At 53.9% G+C, this 14,406-nt stretch overlaps 1 protein-coding gene across 42 annotated transcripts in view; it reads right to left on the bottom strand.

Annotated features, from left to right (window-relative positions):
* Positions 1-6,670: 6,670 nt before the first annotated feature.
* The window catches only part of EPB41 (erythrocyte membrane protein band 4.1), a 93,918-nt gene continuing 86,182 nt past the window's right edge, over positions 6,671-14,406 (bottom strand). For 40 of the 42 annotated variants that reach the window (XM_054802352.1, XM_054802349.1, XM_054802374.1 and 37 more), the window contains 4 exons: positions 12,708-12,809; positions 12,177-12,257; positions 11,205-11,312; positions 6,671-10,328 (listed from right to left, as the gene is read on the bottom strand). In XM_054802352.1, the coding sequence (XP_054658327.1) occupies positions 11,214-11,312; positions 12,177-12,257; positions 12,708-12,809 (282 nt within the window). In that variant the 3' untranslated portion in view covers positions 6,671-10,328; positions 11,205-11,213. The other 2 variants (XR_008573973.1, XM_054802345.1) reach the window with 2 other exon arrangements.

Below are 14,406 nucleotides of genomic sequence, written 5' to 3'. Positions count from 1 at the left end.
GGGGGGTGGGGGGGGCTGAAGGACGGATGGGAGCGAAGGGGCGAGGATGGATCTGCTCCCCCCCGTGACCTGGGGGGGCTTCAAAATGTGCCGTTGCCCCTTAGATGGGGTCTCTGCCTTTTGCCTTCCCAAGAGCAGAGCCCGCCGCGGTGCGTGTAAATGGCCGAAATACGGTTTATCTGCATGAAATAGTTGCGGGGTTTTTTTATTCCTGTCTCTTCTTCTCCCTCTCTCTGGTGTGAAGTGAGCATGGAGCCTCGGGCCTTGCAAACCTCAGGGATGAACGTCCTTCTCCGGACCAAAACATCCCTGCGGAATGGCTTGGAAACGGCCTTTTCTGGCAAAAAAAAAAAAAAATAAAAAAATATTGCCAGCACAAGCGTTCCTAGCAGCTGGGAGACTGACAGTGCCCAGGGATGGGCAGAGGGGAAGTGTCCCCGGCCAGGGGCTCCTGTCACCCCTTTTTGTCCCCCCATGGCGCTGGGGACAGGGGACAGGGCTGCGGGAGCCGGGGCGGGTTTTGCCGGCTGTGCCGCTGTCCCTCGCCCAGCTTTCATCGCCTGCCGCATCACCCGCGACACCGCCAGCGCTTGGCACCGGGGCTGGGAAACAGCGGATTAAAGCCTGCAAGAAACAAAACCTCTCCACGCTCGTGCTAGAAAACTTTGGGGTTTCCATAGCTTTTTTTTCCCCCCTCTTTTTGAAAACTCGGCATGTTTTGTTTGAATTTTTATTATTGATTTTTTTTTCATTTTAATGGCTATTTTGCCTTTCAAACAGGAGTGATATCTGCTTCGTGCCCTATCGCCCGGAGCAGATCCAGCCCCAGCACCACCTTCCCCCGTGCCCCTCCACCCTGCCCCATGCAGCCCCCCCAGCTGTGGGGCTGCCGAACCCCCCTTTTCCCAAAAAGCAACCCCTAAGCTCCCCCCACACCTCTGCAGTGCTTTTTTGTTGGGGTTTTTTCCCTGCTTTACAAGAAAAGGCCGTCTGTGTTTCTGATGCAAGCTCTCCCAAGGTTGGGTACCAGCATCTCCTTTCGCAGGGAAGCAGCGATGGGGCCGGCGGCTGCGGTTTGGGAGTCGGTAGCATCCCCGAGGTTTCGCTGGGAACGCTACCAGCCCTCCGCTCAGCTCTTTATTTGGCTGCTTAATCCCAAAATTATTTAGGCACCGGTTCAAGGCAATAAACAGCAACAACAGAAAGCCATCGGCGGGGTCTGCCCCAACGCAGCATCCCAGGGGACGTGCCAGGAGGTTGTTTTTATCTGAAAATAACTTTTCATTCGGGCTTAACCAGCCGGAGCCAGAGCTAACGCCGGGCTCTGGGCCACGCTTCGGAAACCGGCAGCAAGAAATTGGGGCCTGAAACGCCCCGAGGAGCCGCACCAGGAGCTGCTTTAGGGCTGCGGGGCGGGGGGGGTTGGTTTAATTTTCCCCCTTCATTTTCCGGCTGGGGCTCAGCCCGACCTCGGGAAGCGGCTGCAACCCAAGGTGGCAAAAGATGAGGGACGAGAAGGGAACCTGCCTGCAGCGTCTGCCTGGACCTCGCACCCGCTCCAGCATCCTCCTCCTGCCCAACTCAGCAGCGTCCTTCGGGGAAGCGTTTCTGAGCCACGCAGGGATCGTTTCGAAATGCAAAGCTGCTTGATTAATTAATCCGGCAGAGTGAGAAGACCCGTGCTCTCCCTGGGGAGGGCGTTATCTGCACATCCCTCACCTGCAGCTCTGCCCGCCACGCGGTTTCAAGAGCGTTTGGGGGATTTGAACAGCGCCGGCTTCAACGGATGGATGCCGTGGATGCTCTTGCCCCGTGCTGTCCCCTGGGAATAAAACTGGGCAGGAATGGATCTGAGTTAAAAACAAAAATTCAAAAATAAAGCAAAAATTTAAAAAAAAAAAAAAAATCCACCCCAGATCTCTCCGCTGGCCCCGCTCGCCTGGAGAGCTGAGCTGGAGATCTCACGCTGTGCAGCTTGTGAAGGGCGATGCTGGACGGCGTCTTCTCCTCCTGCCAGGAAGCGGCTCTGTGCGCTATGGATTAACTGTCCCGCCCCGGGAGGTGCCTGCTGCAGGGGGAGATTCCTACCCGGACAAGGGGGACTTCATGGGGAAAAAAACCCCAAACGGCAAAAGAAAATGGGGTCGTCCCCACCGCTGACCACAACTGACCACGCGGTGTCCCTTGGGCCACCACGGCGGAGGATGGAGGCAGGAGAGCCGAGGGACCTCTAGGCTGGCGCGTGGCTATGGGACAGCCGTAGTTTGGGGACAAAATGGACAAAATGTGGAAAATGGGTTGGGGGAAACCATCGCTGTGGGGGGAAGATGCCCTGGGGAGGGCGCGGAGCCCAACGGCTGTAAGAGGGTCTCCCACACCCAGGGCCACCCTGGCCAGCGCTGGTGGGTGCCAGGCTGGGACAGCTCCGTCCCCGGGGGTGGGGGGGTGGGGGTGGGTGGTGGTGGGGGGTGGTAACAACCCTTCAACCACCTCCGTAACGGGGTTAAACGGGAGCTGGAGCCAAGGACTGCGCAGCGGGAACGGGGCAGGGGCAGGGCTGGCTCTCGCGGGGACCCTGCCGTGAAACGGCCCCCAAAGGGGCAAAAAAAAGGGGGGGGGGGGGCTGGAGAGGAGGGGTGGAGCAGCCAAAAGGCAGCAGCTCCCAAATGCAAGGGGGCCAGACCCCACACCCCCAGCACAGCACCCCCAGCCAGGGGAGCATCACCCCCCCACCCCACGCCTGACGCTGCTCAGCACACCGGGCCCCACCGAGCTGCCAGCCCTTTGCAGCCCTTCCTCCTCCTCCTCCTCCTCCTCCTCCTTCCTCCTCCTTCCTCCTCCTCTTCTCCCTACAGCGAGGAAAGCCACAGCCAGGAGTCTGCCTGGCCGCTAAGTCCTTCCCTAAGATGTGAAGTCTATGGGAAGGAACGCGCTCTGCTAGCGGCCGCGCACTCGTAGCACAGCCAGGGAATGCAAATGTCGGTGCGTTATTTAGGGGAGTGCTCCCAGCCATAACTCTCCTTCCCCAGGCACTGGGAAGATAAAGCGTCGGGGCTTTCCGTGCCGGGGTTGGGGCGGTCGCGACGTGCACCGAGCGATAGTGCGGCGCTTTGCGCCTTATGTTTAAAGGTGAGGACCCCTGAGCGGGGGCGATGGGGTGTGGATGTGCTCCCCAGTGCTGTAAAGCCTTGTGACCTTTTGGTGAGGTGCTTGGTGGTGCTGCTTTTTGAGTGCTTTATTTTTTAAAAAAAAAAAAAAAAGGAAGTGAGTGTGATGCAAAGTGCCTCACGGCGTTAATGAGACGGCGCTGAGCCAAGGGCGCCCGTCCCAGTGCTTCCCAGATGGAGCTGGGGTGGGTTTGGTGGTAGTTGCTTGATTTTTTTTTTTTTTTTTTTTTTTGGCTTTATTTTTTGGGTCTTGTGAGTTTGGGGGTGTCCTGCACAGACTCGCTGGCACCCCAGGCTCTGCACATTTCTCCTGCTGCAGAAAGGGGCTGTGCAATGTGGGATGGTTCCGGGTGGGACGGGGTGAGCTGAGCTCCGAAGCCTGAGTCGTCCGTCAGCCGTTACCAGCGTCCCCGCGACGTGCGCGCTCGGAGCCGGAGCCCAAATCTCCGGGGCTTTGGCTTGGAGCCCATCGGGGAGCTCTGCCCATGCTGGGGGCAAACCGGGGGAAGGAGAGCTGCACAGGTAACGTGGTGCGTCTGGCATACGAGGGGTTAACTGGGGCTTGGGGTATTTATGGGCTGGGAATTTGGGCTTTGGGAATCCGTTCTTACCCCAGGAAAACTGTCTCGTCCCAAGAAGCTCGGTAGGATGCGCGTGTTGGCGGCGGCAGGGGAAAGCTTCTGCCTTGGAGTTTTACTGCTATGGAGGCAGAGCGGCGTGCCGGTCGGGAACAGCCGCGAGTCGCTGCGTGCGGTTCCGGCGGCACCAAAGCGCGGCCAGCTCCGGAGCCAGGACCAGCTGTGGTGTCCCGTAGCGGGCAGGATGGGCAGAGGCCGCGTGGCTGCCTTCAGGAGATGAGATGTCGCCCCTCGGACGATGGAGCCAGGGGCAGAGGAGCAGTGACCTGCTCCTGGACGTGTCCTGCAGGAGAAAGCTCCCATGGCGCTGCATGCCGCGGCCACGGGTCTGGGTTTGCACCGGGTGCAACCAGCCCCCGCTGCTGCCGCGGCTCCGCGAGTTTCCCTGGCGCTCGCCGAGGGCAGCGGGATGGATCCAGCCGGCGCGTCCCGCTCCGTGGGGTGACGGAGAGGCCGGACTCTGGCCAGGGAGCTGCCGCCTCCCCGCTCGCGGGTTTTGGAGGGGGAGGCAAGGTGGCAGCTGCGATGGAGCAGGCAGGAGGGACGCTGCTTCAGGTCTGCCGTGTTCGGGAAGCGCGGCGTCGAGCAACCGGGCTGTGCTGGTGGGCACCGGGGTGTAATCCCGCTCGCTGATTTGGTTTTCCAGCCTCCTGGGGCTGGCGTGGCGCTGGGATGTTCTGCAGGGCAACAGGGATGCTCTGCTCCCCAAAGCGACCTGGGGGGCTGCTCCTGGGGGAGCCCTCAGAGCCAGGGTGGGAGCGAAGAGCTGCTGGGGCTGGTGCCCGCAGACCCGCAGGTGTCCCGCAGCGGTGCCTGGCCCCGAGGGACGGGGATGAACCCGGTGCCACCCACCCGGCTGCTGCAGGATGGGAGGGTGCTCATCACCGCGCCTCAGTTTCCCCAGTTACGGAGCTCGGCGTGTCCTGCCTGGCCCCTTGCAAATGCAACTCCTCCTTTTTAACCCTGTTTAGCCCGGACCCTAATCCACCCTGGGCTCTCCTGTTTTGAAGCGATGGGGCCCTGAGAGCGGCCTTGACCTCAGCACACCACGCTGACCCGCTGGCAACACGACCGGCCGCCCGAGCCCCCGAAAACGAGAGGAATGACCTAAAAATCTCCCACGCTGGAACAAGCTGGTGTTTGGACGGGAACTTTCTCCTCCCGGTGTGACGGCTGCTCCTCTGGGCCCCAGGTGGGGGTCCAGGCTGGAGACCTGAGGAAGGACCAGGGGTGACGAAGGGAAATGGCTTTTGCGGCTCCTTCCCAAAGGATGGGACCGCTGAGACGGAGCCGTCGCCGTCGGTGCGGGGTCCAGGGGCTGGAGCTGGTGTGGGGCCACCCAGGAGCTGGGGCTCGGCCCCCCCGGGACCCTGCGGGCTGCCGCCGCCTTCTGCTGGTGTTGGGATGGGGACGGGGGGGTTGGTTGTGGGTGGAGGTTTTTTTATTTATTTGCATCTCTCTGCATTGCCATGGTGTTTGTTTACCTAATATTTTCCCTTGCTCGTAGCCAGGCAAAATGCCACCGGGCTCCGGGCTCGGCAGACTTTGCCGTTTGCGGGGGGGGCACGGGGCTAAAGGGAAGCGACGGGGCTCAGACCCCCCCGCGGCGGGGTAAAGCCACCCCGTGCTTGGGACGCCGGGCCTGGGGGAGGCTTTAAGGGGGGAGCTTTAAGGAAAAGCCTTTCCAGTCGTGGGGGGCTCTCCTGGTTGACAGCCCCAGAGCTCGGTGGCTGAGCGTCGGTGGTTGGTTAATTAAGCAGAGTAATTAAACCATTTCTCGGCCGTTTGGCCCCCAACATGATTTCTTTGGCTGCGGCTCATCACGCCGGCGCGGTGTCTGACCCGGGACCGGGTTTTTTAAGGCGCGTTTTGGCGTGACCCTGCTGGGGCTGCACGAGGCGAGGAGCCCGGGGCTGCGACGGCGCGGGGAACGGTGCGGGGAACGGCGGCGTGGGGGAACGGCGGCGCAGGGGAACAGCGCGGGGTCGGCTCCGTCTCCTTGCTGGAAGTGCCCCAAGCTGCTGTGACACGCTACGGACAAGCAGCTCCAGCGGTGGCCGGTTGCCAACTATCCGGGGCCGATTTCTGTGGCTCCTTTGTAAATTTTCGCTTTATGTCGAGATTTACTACTTGGAGCGGCTTGAAAGCAAACTGGCCGAAGGCAGGGTGTCAGCGTGATGCCGTGACTCATCTCCAGAGTAATCTGAATTAACGTTGCTTTTGGCATGGGAATATGGACACGTGCGTGAGCGGCAGTGGGGTAACCCTTCCCTTTCTGTTGGGGAAACTGAGGCACGGGGGGTGCGGTACATCCACGGGGATGCTTTTCCCATCCCATCCCCAGTCGCCCTAACTGGGCCAACTGGCTTTTGTTCTCCGTCAGTCTGGCAGCCGAGATGCCCCGTCAGCTTTCTGCTCGGTATTTCTGTCCCTCCTAAAGATGCTGCAGCCAGAAAAAAAATGAGACAGGACAAAAAAATTAAGGAAAAAAAAAAAAAAAGGGTTAGACACGTCCCCCGCTCCAGTTCAATCACACTCACTCAGGGTTCGGCAGCAGCTGCCGAGCGGAAACACTCACCTGAGCTCACCTCCGACCGCTCCAAGGGAGGTTTTGCATCAAGTGATGATGCTTTAGGGAAATGCTGGAGCCTGGGGCTCCATTTTGGCCCTTTCTGGGGGCTCCGGGGCCCCCGGGAGCTGCGTGAAGCGTCTGAAGGCACCAAGCGCGCAGGAAAACGCAGCCGGGGACACGCTGGGGAGGAGACGGGTCTGGCTCAGGTCAGAAAACCCGAATTGCCACGAAGCCAGGCGGGGGGAGAGACCTGGAGGGGGTGAGGCCGAGGAACAAGGCTGCAGAGCCGGGGAGAGAGTTTTGTTTGAAAATTTATTGGAAAAATGCAATACAAGAAGCGATACTGAACACTTACACCTGTTTAAATGCTACGGCAACTTTCCCTTTGATTTACTATGAAAGTCCAAAATAACAGCTCCCATCACTAGTCAATCTATAAAGATTTGCCAATTTTCCAAGTTCCTATTTTTATAAAGAAGAGTGTAAACTGCTAGCCTAGACAATTCACAATTGCCTTAAAAAATTTTACAAAGCTCCTTCATATTCTCAACTATATTATTTTTAATTTTTTTTTTTTTTTTTTTTTTACAAGTTTCAACTCTAAGGCTGGGACGCTACCACCTCTTAAGGTCATCGTACAATTAGGAAAATCAGGAAACCACAGTTTATTAAAATCAGAAATCAGTCAGTCCTTTGCTAACCCATCTGCGTTGGTCAGAGATCGCTATTTGGCAACCGGAGCTGCCGTTCCAGTTTAATGGAGGAGAACACGAGCTCCTTGCCTTCCTTTCTATAAAAACATTCATTCATATATAAATAGCTTCCATATAATGTATATTATACAATCAAGACAGTCTCTGGGTGAATTTGTGGAGTGGGAAGAGCTGGGAACATTCATATAAATAGACCTTACTTAGCTGGTTTGTCCCTAGAAATAACACGGCACGCTAAGAGTCAAGGATTTTAAAAACCCGTCGGAGGTGGACGGGGTGCGGGCAGCCCCGGCTGAGGATGGAAGAAGCTTCTTCTGCTCTTAACTTTCTTCTTCTTCCCAAGCTGCCGCTGCTCCTGTCCAGCTCCGGGGCTCGGGCGCCGTAGGCAGGGCTGGAAATCCCCCCAGGGGTCAGACAGCAGGGTGATGGCAAAGGTCAGACGAGGCGATAATTTGTTTAAAGTACTCAAGAAGCAAGAATTTAAAAGTGTGTGTATGGGGGGGGAAGTGTGAGAATGAACAACCTGGAAACAGGCACCCAAAATCCAGGAAAAAAAAATAAAGTTAGGGTTATTCTAGCCTACGGGCCCCGAAAAAGGGACGTACGCAGCCACGGTGAGCACATCCTTCGGGAAGGGAACCACCTCTCGTGCCAGCACGTTTGTCACCCTGGAATTTCCCTGCTCAGGGTGTTTTGTCCTGCTCACGGTGCTCAGGGCACAGGACCCCCCACCTGAACACCCAAGGGCCAAGCTTCGGCCTCGCACCACGTTCCCCTTAAATTCTCGTGACAGCCAAAGCGCCTTTAAGTGCTACGGACAAACTGAATTTATCACGCTGGCTTTGTCTGGTACAGCTCAGAACTCCTCCTAACGACTACTCCGCGTGCCCCTTTACTCCTCAGGTAGCTGCTCCAGGGTGAGAAGGAAGGACCGAGCGGTAAAAAACCTGAATTCCCAGAAAAGGGACATGGCCAGAGGGATGCTCAGGTGACGATGGGCGTGATGGGCGTTTAAGGCAAGCATTACCCAAGTAAGTTGAGGGCAGGAGGGACACAGACCTGTTAAAGGATCCGTGTTGCAGAATAAGGAAGGAAAGGGCTGTTTGGACATAAATAGGAAGATTTAATCTCTACGCTACAGCTGCGGAGCCCAGGACTCCATAAACCCCCCAAGCGAGATGCCCGGTGGAAGGCAGAGCATCACGGGAGGGCACCGCGCACCCGGGGAAGCGGCTACCAGCATGGCAAGGGCTGGAGGCTGAGAAGGACCCGGGGCCAGCAAGGCTCAAAAAAAAAAAAAAAAAAAAAAAAAAAGCAAAAATCCAGCAGCTCCAGCATTTTCTCCAATCAATATTGAGAGCTTAATTAAAATTGCACCTGAATCTGAGAAGCTACACTGGCCCCGGTGTAGTTCAAAGGCTGTTTGCAGCTAAACAGCGAGGCGCTGCAGCCTGAGCTAAATCCAGTGACTTCTGAAACACATTATTCAAATTTAAAATAGCAGAGAGCTTTTTTTTTTTTTATTGCCACTTTCTTCCCATCCTCAACTGAGGAGCAGCAGCAGAGCACTCCCTGCCCTCAGCTACCAATGTGCCACACTATATATATATTAAAAAAAAAAAAAAAAAAATCACAACCTCAAAGTGTACTAAAGTGTTCACAAGTGTCTGGGCAGACTCTTTACAAAGCTTGGGGTTTGGGTTTTTTTTTTTTCTTTTTAAATTTAAATGCTGGAAGGAGAAACTAGGGCACGATTAGAACATTTCCACGAAGCTCCGAAAGCAGCAACGGGAGCTCAGCCCCCGGTGCCATGGAGGGAAATGCATCCAGCCCCAGAAAAGATGTTTTCTGCTCATCCCCACCAGGCTGGAGATGGCCCCAGCGGTCTGTAAGCTCAGCCTAAAGATGCAGACACTAATCCCAGTATTTCATTCCGGCGAGGCGGTCACGAAGCCAAACGAAGCAGAGAGCCGGCGTGGAAGAGGGGGTGGCAGCACTTTCCACGTAGTTTGGCTCTATCACAGCCAGCACCGTCCGACATCTCCAAAGATTTCTTGTTCAGCCTCTCCAGATACAGCTGACAGGCCTAGGAAGGATTGTCTAAAGGCTTTTAAATTAAATTAAATGATAGTAGGAGGTAACACCTTGCCCTGGTATATGGGTAATGTGTTTAGCACTGCGAGGGGAGGGGGAAAAAACCCAACCAAACCAACCCCTGACTTACAAAAAAGCCCCCCTTAATGTAAAAATCATCAACACAAACGAGAGAAAAACTATGACACTGAAAAAAAATCAGTTACTGTGAATGCTGCATAAGCCTACCTTAATAGCATTCAGAGTCCAAACACCTTAAACACACACTTCTAAGGGCTTTTTAATTTAATGGCGTCTAGAAAACACAAACAGGTAGGTAGCACTCGGCAGAGACACACAGGAGGAAGGCGAGGTGCTATCACAGTCCTCTTAAAGCTCTAAAATTCACAGTATAAGATACTCGAAGCAACTTTCAGTATTCCTTAAATCTAATCAACTATGAAGATGTGTGCATCGGCTACACCACAAAACCCTGCTGGGTTCACACATCGGGGGCCTGAAACCCAGCGGGGAGGAAAACTCGGAGCGAAGGCAGCAGCTCTGCTCTGCACGCCCAGGGATCGCGGCTGGAGTCTCAAGCTCCCTAGAGCTAAAAAAAAAAATTAAAAATCATCAAGAGGCAAATCGGAAACGCTGCACAAAACTGAAGTCTGACTTTTTTTTTTTTTTTAAACTGACTCTCCCGGCAGAAGGACCCATGGCTTTTTGAAGGCGCGTACGGATCCCGCGCTTGGAATATGAACGGATGCGGCTTATCTCCGTTATCCCCGACGAGGCGGAGGGAATAGGACTTAAAAAAGCGACCCTTTGAGCCCTGCAAGGTGTGTCTGGGTCTGTATCTGAAGAGGCTATGCGTGAGAGGGAATGCAAAATTGAAAACCTGTAAAAAATAATTCAGTACAGTTAGAAATATGGCATACTTTTGTCACAATATATATATATAAAAAAAAAAAATCTATATCCAATAGGATCCAGTGGAGTCTGGAAAATCCCAAGTAAAATGTCAAAGCGCAACTCCTAATAAATGATACGAATGTCTCTGAGTGTCAAGTCATGTAAATCCGAGGTCTTTGTGCTCCAGGTAGTTTCTTGGTAGTTTTGCTGGGTCTCTTTTTCCTGGCGTTGTGTCTGGCAGGAACGCTTCCTGGAAAGAGAGAAACACGGTAAGTTACGGCTACCGACAGCCGGCTTCCTGGGAAAGAGAGGAACCTGCTTCCCTGAATCCGCTGGAGAACTGAAGTCAGAAGGTGAGTCACCATCAATGGGGGGGTGAATTCAGGCTCGGAGCCACCTCCAGGCACCTCGGCACAAGCAACGTCCTGCTCCCATCCCCGACGGACCGTATTTTAAGAGCTGCAAGTCCAGGAACCCTTCGGAGTCCCCTGCCATTTTCGTTCGGCTTCGGACAGCTAAGCTGAACCGCAACGTCTGTTATAAACCACGCTGCCTCTCATCCTGCCTAACTTCTTGTTCCGCCTCCCGAATCCCTGCGCTACCAGGTTCCTTGGGACGAGGCAGGACACACGCAGGGCAACACCATCATCACCGGCGCGGGGCAGGACGGGCTTTACGGCACTGGATTCCTCGAGCAGCTCTTTCCCAAACCCATCAAGGCTGCAGAAAAGAGACCTTTCCAGGCAAGGCAGGAGCTCGGGGTCCAGCTCAGGGGTTACCCGGCACTGACACAGGCAGGGGTCTGCATGAACCCTACAGCTCGGTGCGCTGCCGGTGCGGCAAAGGCGCTCGGTACGGCAAAACGGGCACGTCACAGGAGCCGCATAGCTTCTTTTAGGCTTTTTCGGCTCATTTCCATCGCAGGATTAGTCTGTATTTGTGACTACTTCATCAGCCTTAAATGATTTAATAGGAACGGCTCGAGCGGGACTCATCAGCTAACAATAATAATTTTACTTAAACACTGACCGTATTTAGCCAAATCGCGCTTGCACTGGGATCAAGTTCCCCGCCCTGGGGGGAAAGCAGGACCCGTCACTCACTCGCACGCGTTCGCCCTACTCACACAGCCTCGCTACTCCTCTGCGATCTCGGTCTCCTGGTGCACAACCACTTTGGTCACCGACATGTCCGGGTGCTGCTCCTTCGCTGCTTTTATCGCCTGCGCTAGAACCTGAAAGAGATTGCATTTCAGGGCCCGCCACCGCCGGTCCTCAGGGGGACAAGGGGCTATTTCTAACTCTGGGGAGAGAAAAAGAAAAGTATAGCCGCTTCAGCCGCAGTTTGGTGACTTTTGGCGGTATTAGATTATTTCTGAAAGGAAAAGCTGTTTTCTAAGAATATACAGCATCTCTCCGCTGCCCCGTGGTAGAAGATGGATGAGAGCAATTAAGCAAACCCTGTTTATTCTTCCAGCAAGTGTGATGAGCACATTTCAGACATCATCTCAGACATTTGCTGTTGGAATTAATAAACTAGTTCTTGTCATACGAATATTCTCCAGCCCCATGATACTTGCAACTAAAATTAAATTCAAAGTATAATCCTCTGATGACAAAAATCATCGCTTCCAACACACGCTAGAGGCCAATAAGGCTGACTCATCAGGTTTCTTATAAAGCCGATGAGATTTAATGCAGGTGCTGAGTGCTCTGAAATGACTTCTGGCACTATGCAGCAGCAATAACGCTTCAAAGTTACTAGAAAATTAATGCAGATCGTCCGGATGTCACAGGAAACTTTTATTTCACATTTCTGTGGATTTTTTTTTTTTTAAATTGCATTTGTGCAAAACGCTTCTGGAATCAAAACTTTGCTGCCAACACCAGGTTCAGAGGAGAATTAAGCTTTGGTGGCCCAGCTATACAACTGCGTACTGTCAAAGAGGAATTTATTATTGAAATCAGGTTTGAAGTTTTATTTCTACCCCAGTAGAACTTCCCTAGGTTGTTTTCTGGTGAAGTCGTCTTCGGAAAGGCAGCCTGTCTAGTTTGGGCAAGCTCTGAGATGCTCTTTTGGATCGTGCCCAAGCTCCTACCTGGTCATGGTCTACATCTGCATCTCCTGTGATGACGATCCTCTTTTCAATCCGTGTCTCTGAAATGCCACCTTTTACAGTCTAGTACGAAAGGAAAAACTACGGTTAGGCTGGAAGTGAAAAGGAATTTAAGCGCGCTGCGGCTGCCTGGGTAAAGACGGTATCCAAAAATAGCGTTACCAAATACTGCTGTCATACCACGGTATCAGAACCACGGGGGAAAACTGCCGCTGCTCAAAGAAAAACTGTCAAATATTCATTTTCTTATAACTGAGCCGGGGAAGAGCTTTGACTCACAGTACGGTTCTTTCCCGTTGTCCCACAGGACAGTCGGAGCCCGTGTCCACAGACTGCACTTCAGTCTTAATTTAACACAGGTAAACCTGGGCCCCTCGTGCTTTGTTTCACATTTTTAGAAGGGAACTGGGCTTTAAGCTTTTTCTTTTTTTTTTAATTATTCAGCTCTGCCCATCTGTCTATCAACGTCGTTTTAGCTGGTGGTGGTGGTTTGTCACGCTCCCGTGCTGTTACCTTCGTGATCTGCGTGGTGGTGGTGCTGCTGGTGGTTTCCGAAGTGATGGTCTGAGCAGTCAGCAGGATGCCAGGGTCTAAATCTCCATTGCCACCATCTGTCTGTGGGACAGAAGAACATCAGCAGTGTGGACAGAAACAGGATCTCCACATTAACGGAGCGGGACGCAATCCGAGGACAGAAACTCCTCTCCATTGTGGACCGCGGGACAGAGCGAGCTGAGCTGCGCCCAGCTGCGCAAGGACTGGGCAGGGCTCTGAAGGCTCAGCACGACGCCCGTGGGCTTTACGGCTGGAAACGCACGGGTGCCCAGAATCACCCAGGGAGGAGCCGTGACAGCCCTCAGACGCGGTGAGCTGGGATGTTACCCAAATCTGGGTACGCTGCTGGCCCCGCAATGCCGGTCGAGCTCCTCCACGCCAAGCTGCACGCTTGGGACCACAAAGGGAGACCAAAGCAGAGACCTACCCCAAATTACACCTGCCATATCCACGGAGGTTCGCAAAGCCAGAGAGCACAATCTGCTTCAGAAGGTACTTGTTACCCTCCTGACAGCACCTCACACATCACTCTGAACTCTGCAGAAGCAACAAAAGTCCCGACGTCTGCTGAACTCGGGACAATTTCTTTTACAGTTGGGTACTTGTTTCCCATCCTGCATGACTCGACCTTTCAAGGTCTGCCGAGAAACCTAAAATAAGTCATCCTGCCAACTCACCCTGGCCGCAGCTCCCTTACGGTGCGCCACTGACGAACGCTGGGCAGCTTCCCCAGAACCGCGGTGGGACGATATCTGGAGTTACCACAAGGTGGGACCATTTTCCACGGACTGGAAGAAATCGCACGGCACGGCACAAGCCGGTGCCTGCATGGCTGACTTCTCGCAGCCCTGGAGACTCACTTTTCCTTTTCATTTCCCGGTTAGAAACGGTAACAGCAGTAACCGGAGCAGAACTCCTCTAGTCATCTGTTCCCTCGCTGAGAAACAGGGCGATGCTCACCACCGCCCGGCGCAGGCACATCTGTACTCCTGCGATCGGGGAGGATGCTGAGCAGCCACGGGATTCCTTGGGAATCCCGAATTATACAAGTGTGGTCCACGGGCTACCCGTAACCAACCCTACACCCCACAGTCACTGCGCTCCAGCACCAGAGCACGGGCTGCTTCTAAAACCAATAATACCACAGGTATAACAAACCCAAGCTAACAAAGGCTCCAAATTCTCAAATAAAACCTATTTTAGGTTGAGGATTAATTCTAACCTCAGCAACGAAACCCTACCTGCAACGTTGGTATTGCTCCACTAACGTTTCTAGTTTCCAAACACCAGATACTCACTCCGGTTGCATTTTATACAATACTTTCGGTTTTCAACACCTGTTTCAGGGTTGAAAACTAAAGGACAAGCAAATAATTTATAAAGCAAGTTCTGAAGAGGTATAAACAGCAAGGAGAGCGCGGGAAAACAAGACAAGGCATCTCTTGCAGAAAAAGGCCAACTCAGGTTAACTCCGTACAGTCAAATCTACATCCCGAAGCCACCAGTGGCTGAAGATAAATTCTGTTTGCGTGCACATCTTGCAAAAATAATTACTCCTCAGGGACAGGAAAAACACCACTCCTCTAAAAATACCAGATGCACCTGGAAATTGTGTCCACAGCATCAGCTAACTTCTGCACTGCGACTCAGATGCCTG

This window comes from Grus americana, chromosome 23 (genome assembly GCF_028858705.1).
Source record: "Grus americana isolate bGruAme1 chromosome 23, bGruAme1.mat, whole genome shotgun sequence".
Taxonomy (NCBI): domain Eukaryota; kingdom Metazoa; phylum Chordata; class Aves; order Gruiformes; family Gruidae; genus Grus; species Grus americana.
Note: the sequence above shows the minus strand (reverse complement) of the source record. Positions and strands in the feature narration are given on the sequence as shown.